The sequence below is a fragment of the Coregonus lavaretus genome (assembly GCF_964263955.1).
Source record: "Coregonus lavaretus genome assembly, contig: HAP1_SCAFFOLD_3696, whole genome shotgun sequence".
Classification (NCBI taxonomy): domain Eukaryota; kingdom Metazoa; phylum Chordata; class Actinopteri; order Salmoniformes; family Salmonidae; genus Coregonus; species Coregonus lavaretus.
The window spans coordinates 40,001-45,744 of NW_028166859.1; the positions used below are offsets into that span (position 1 = coordinate 40,001).

Sequence of the window (5,744 nt, forward strand, 5' to 3'; positions counted from 1 at the left end):
ATACACTGTGTGTGTGTGTTGTTTGCTCTCTCTCCCCTTAGACACACAGTCATGGTTGAGTTTTAGTTTGCGTCCCAAATGGCACCCTATTCCCTATATAGTGCACTACTTTTGACCTCCCATGGGCCCTGATCAAAAATCCCTTATTCATGTCACTTATTAAATCCACAATCAGTGTAGATGAAGGGGAGGAGACAGGTTAAAGAAGGATTTTTAAGCCTTGAGACAATTGAGACATGGATTGTGTATCTGTGCCATTCAGAGGGTGAATGGGCAAGACAAAATATTTAAGTGTCTTTGAACAGGGTATGGCGCACCGGTTTGCGTGTGTCAAGAACTGCAACGCTACTGGGTTTTTCATGCTCAACAGTTTCCCATGTGTATCAATAATGGTCCACCACCCAAAGGACATCCAGCCAACTTGACACAACTGTGGGAAGCATTGGAGTCAACATGGGCCAGCATCCCTGTGGAACGCTTTCGACACCTTGTCGAGTCCATGCCCCGTCCATGAATTGAGGCTGTTCTGAGGGCAAAAGGGGGTACAACTCAATATTAGGAAGGTGTTGTTAATGTTTTGTACACTCAGAGAGAGAGAGAGGGAATAGGGTACCATTTGGGACCGAGTCTTAATGCGGTCCGGTGAAGTTTAGTTTGTTAGTTTAGCCGGCGCTTTGGGTTTCCTCTAGGATCTCATTCACATATTGACCTCGCAGGAAAATAAACCAACAATTACGAAGCTAAGCAAACCTTGGAAATCTCTCTCTCTCTTTCTCTTTCTTTCTTTCTCTCTCTCTCTCTATCTCTCTCTCTCTCTCTTCTCTCTCTCTCTCTCTCTCTCTCTCTCTAAGCAAACCATGGGTATGTTGTAAAAGGCACTGAGAGTGCTTCCTTCTTGTCTAGGAGCTACTCCTGTGTTTCTGGGCCCTCCTCCTGTCCAAATAAAGATGGCAGTGTTTCTTTCTCTCTTTCTTTTCTCTCTGTGTCTCTGCCTCTGCCTCCATCCTTGTCGGTCAGTCAACCCGTGTGGACCCCGTGATGGATATACAGTACATGGTTCTGCACGCAACATACATGTAGTTGACACCATGAACAGAGACTAATAACAACAATACAGTACCAGTCTAAAGTTTGGACACACCTACTCATTCCAGGGTTTTTCTTTATTTTTTACTATTTTCTACATTGTAGAATAATAGTGAAGACATCAAAACTATGAAATAACACATATGGAATCATGTAGAACCAAAAACGTGTTATACAAATCTAAATATATTTCATATTTGAGATTCTTCAAATAGCCACCCTTTGCCTCGATGACAGAAAAACCCTTGAATGATTAGGTGTTCTAAAACGTTTGACTGGTAGTGTATATGTACTTCACACCATGAACAGAGACTAATAACAACAAGCAGAGAGGATATCTTTGAGTGTGTGTGTTTGTGTGTCTGTGTGTCTGTGAGTGTGTGTGTGCATGGACGTGTGTGTGTGTGCATCCCAGTTCCTCACCTGTCTCCCTGCCTCGTTGTTCTGTAGGTTCATCAGTGTTCTAGCATCTTCTTTGGAGCCTTGAGGGTAGTTCTTTTCTCTCTCCCGCGCGTCCACAAACTCCCGGGCGAAACGGTAGCCATAGTTGACGTTGTCGCCACAGCCGCCCCACAGCCAATCACGCGGTAGGTCACGGGGTCGAGCGGCGCGGCTGCATCCGCAGGTGGAGAGTTCTCCCTCCCGGCACGCTCTGCTGACCGCATTCACCACGCCTGCTGCACTGATGGCATAGGTGAAGGCTGTCTCCCTGCTCCCTGTCGGATGGACACACAGAGAAACAGACAGAAAAACACACACAAGGCAGTTAGCATACAATGGTAGCAGGTCAAAGCTGTTCCTCTACTTTCTTTTTCCAAAGGACACACACACACACACACACACATAATGCCACTTGGGCTTGGTTAGCTAGCGCTTTAACCTAGCCAGTTAACCATGGGTTCTGTTATTGATGTGTGACTACAGGCCCCTACAGGGGACAGTAGACAATGGGGCCTGGCGTCAGGAGATGAAGGAGCTGGGGCCACTGGCTAGCCTGGCTAAAGGAGAGCGAGAGAAAGATGACCTTTGACACATAATTTGTGACATGGGAAGAGTAGACTCTACAAGATCTCATCAACTCACTCCGGAGAGAAGAAAGCACTTCTCTTGTGGATAGATTCTAGATGGGAGAGACAGAGGGAGTAGCTTAACAACGTCATGAGCTGCTAGGGTTGACTGCAGCCAAAAAGGTGTGAGGTTTATATTATTGCTCACTCTCTCTCTCTCTCTCTCTCTCTCTCTCTCACACACACACACACACACTCTCTCTCTCTCTCGCTCTCTCTCTCACACACACACACACACACACTCTCTCTCTCTCTCGCTCTCTCTCTCACACACACACACACACACACACTCTCTGTCTCTCTCTCTCTCAATTCAATTCAAAGGGCTTTATTGGCATGGGAAAATCTCTCTCTCTCTCCTCCCATCTGCTGTGCAGGTGTTACCAATGATGTATATAAACCCTGGATTGCTGATGCTATGTATTGGCCATTGAGAGGTTTTGAAGCCACCGGTCGGCCATATTGGCACTCCCCAGTAGGGGCAGTCCTCCATAGGAATGAATGGAATTCTCAGTAAATAAATAGAAATATGTTTAGCTCACATAATACAATTTACAAGTATGCTTTAATGCATCTGTAAAATAATAAGCATGGAAAACACTAATGTAGACATTAATAAATGCATTTCTATAGCTTCCAAAATATTTTTCACAACGGTGGGGGAGTGCCAAGATGGAGTCAAGGTGGCTTCATCACAACGCCCCCTATTTGTCATCTAGTGTATATATAAATCATTGGGTGTTACCTGACAGGTTTTCCATTGGATGGATATGTCATCTGGAATGCAGATCTCAAGGTTTCACGTACTTCAGCATCGTAGCCTTGGTAGGCCTATGACTCTTTATACAAGCAAATAAACGTAACCTTGGCAGCTGGCACTCTCCAAATGTGTTTTGGGGAACGTAAAGAAAAATATATTATGTTGATGTTTTTGATTTGGAAATTATTAAATAATTCGTGAGTGTGATATAAAAAAGTAGATATAGTCATAGCCTATATTGGCATATCTTTGGCGAACCAAGAAAGATGGCATCAGTTTACAATGCCAATGGCTGTCTGTGAGTAAAATATACCTTTTTTAAATATTCCATGTAAACCGCTACTCTGCATTTAAGACTGGCTATCCTGATTCCTGGCACTGTTATAACAGAAACGTCACGTGTCAAAAAGTTTTAATTATGTGTTCTCTTAAAAACGGAATATGTAGGCTAAATATGCGCCAGGAGCCCGAGTGCCCGATAAAGAGGAGGACTTTTATTGGCCCATAGAACCGAGACTTCAAATAGCAGCCCGGATCTGCCGAGCCCGTGTCATCCCATGATTGCATTTCAAAAGGAGGCCGTGGACAATAGCAGGCTAACACCTCAATAAAACCCTGGCGATTGACTGCAAACAACTCCTTTGCTGTTTTGGGAACGGCGAGGAAGAGGGGAGACTGGGAGAGGGAGGGAGGGGATCGGTCGGCCTGCCTTTCTGGCGGTCCGCGGAGGGGGAATAGAGAAGCTATGGGCTATTGGACACCGCCACCTCTAGCCTACACCTCATCCCACTACAGAACGGAACTAACACTCAGTTGTCGAGAGAAGTCTGACTGACAATTAAACGCAACGAATTTTTATTTGGAAACATCAAGTTTGTTAAAAGGTCCCCTATTTAACAGTTTAACTAATACAAAATCACATTCAATAATATAGATAATGTTATCAGCGTTGCCTCTAAAGTGCACACATTCAAAGTTTACAATGGGAAATCAAAATGTAAACATAAAAACGTGTCATCACAATGGGAAATCAAAATATAAACATAAAAACGTGTCATCACCTGCCGCAGCATAGGCCTATCACTAATTAGCTCTGGTCCAGGGCATTCGTGCGCGTTCCTTAACTAACCGTTGGTGAAAGAAACGGTCACTAACGCCCTGACCCAGAGCTAGCCTATAGCCCAATCCCACCACGTGACTTGCTTACCTATCTGCATGACGCGTCCGAACACGGATGCATTATCCACCGTGCTACAGTTCCACCGCCGATGTCTGAACTGGTATTGGCACTCATTGATGCCCGTCTTGGCCCCCTCGCCTATGTAAACCATATGGTCCTGGTAGAGCTGGCACAGCTTCCTCTGCCCCTGGGAGAGCCCCGTAAGCTGGCTGCACAGAGGCTGGGCCCCGATGATGTACATCTCCGGTCTCTGGATAGGGTTCATCGCTAACGACCTACATGCATGGATGGGAAATATGAGGTTGGTGGTTATTTACAGTGTTGAGAAAATAAATGTTTATTATAGTGTCCGGATGAGGCATAAATAGCAAGTATTTTAGCCTATTAAGCTTCAATCAAAGATTCGCTGTTTCAAGATGTCATATAAAGTGATAAAATTGGCAATAATGGCAAATGTGAATTAATTCAATACAAATATAATAAATATAAAGGAAAACATAGTATATTCTACTGTGGAAAAAAGGCAGGTAAATATCACACAGGTCGCATACGACCAATGCTTATTAACAATTAAATAATGATCTACTGTATCGATGTCAGATGATGAGGAATATGATTGGAATGTTCTCCATCAGTGGAAAGTTTGGCAGCAAGCTCTCCGCACAAGGTCAAGATGCGGTGTTCCACTCTGTGGAGTTCCCCTGTTTCCCCCCATTCCACAAACAGCTTGGCCATTTGTGCGTAGCATGGGTAAATATTGTGACAAAGTCACCACATTTGTTCTCCCACTGCTCCCCTCCAAGACACAACAGAACACACGACACCACAACACAACACAAGACAACACACGGACATTCTCTCAAAACCCAATCACAAAACCCGCCATCTGTCAATTAATGAATCAATTACGCATTAACTAATAAGTAAGCAACGATATAGAAACTATACAGAGTTAATTTGACATGAAAAAAGTTCAACACTTACAACCAGGAGTTGGCGTCCACCAGTAGTTGTGAGCTGCATGCGATGAGCGCGACCGCCAGCAGTAAGTGTTGCTCGGCGCTGCTACACGGTCTTCGGCTAGTCCTGGTCTCCATGACCCCTTGTGCCACCACCACCGCCAACAAACACCCAAACGGGAAAGAAGTGCCCCTCTGTGAAAAAGACAGATCAAAAACACACTCTGTAATCCGCTGTGGGGGGTTCCTGCCTGGGTTCACAGAGATGACGATGCTGAGACAACCAAGAGTCAATATCCGATTCCGTGGAGATAAGGTGTCCTGCGCATTGTCCACAACACTTTATTGACTTGTAGCTTTGTCTAAACTCTGTTCCGAGCGCCTAGTCCTAATTCCCAGTCATGCGTAAAATGTGTACAAGTAAGAAAACCTGATTTTACGCATTAGGATCTATAGGCTACGATGCGTTTAGTAAGGAGACAGACCCATCAGATGTGCGTTCTGATGAGGACTAAAGTAAAAAAAAAAAAAAACACAGTCCATGAAACGTTCAGATGACGTGGAAAATGTAGTTGATACGATAAAATACAGGTTTTATACTGGTATTTCCGAGAATATTAAAAAGACAAGGCTATTTATGAAAAAAATTGAGCAAGTGTTCATTCCTTGCCTCGATCTGATCTACTTTGTAA

At 44.3% G+C, this 5,744-nt stretch overlaps 1 protein-coding gene across 1 annotated transcript in view; it reads right to left on the reverse strand.

Annotated features, from left to right (window-relative positions):
* The window catches only part of LOC311114202 (protein Wnt-5b), a 23,411-nt gene extending 18,169 nt beyond the window's left edge, over window positions 1-5,242 (reverse strand). The window contains exons 1-3 of the mRNA XM_084189473.1: window positions 5,078-5,242; window positions 4,121-4,368; window positions 1,510-1,802 (exon numbers count right to left, since the gene is read on the reverse strand). Of these exons, the coding sequence (XP_084045599.1) occupies window positions 1,510-1,802; window positions 4,121-4,368; window positions 5,078-5,190 (654 nt within the window). The 5' untranslated portion in view covers window positions 5,191-5,242. The remainder of the gene's footprint in view (window positions 1-1,509; window positions 1,803-4,120; window positions 4,369-5,077) is intronic.
* Window positions 5,243-5,744: the final 502 nt, after the last annotated feature.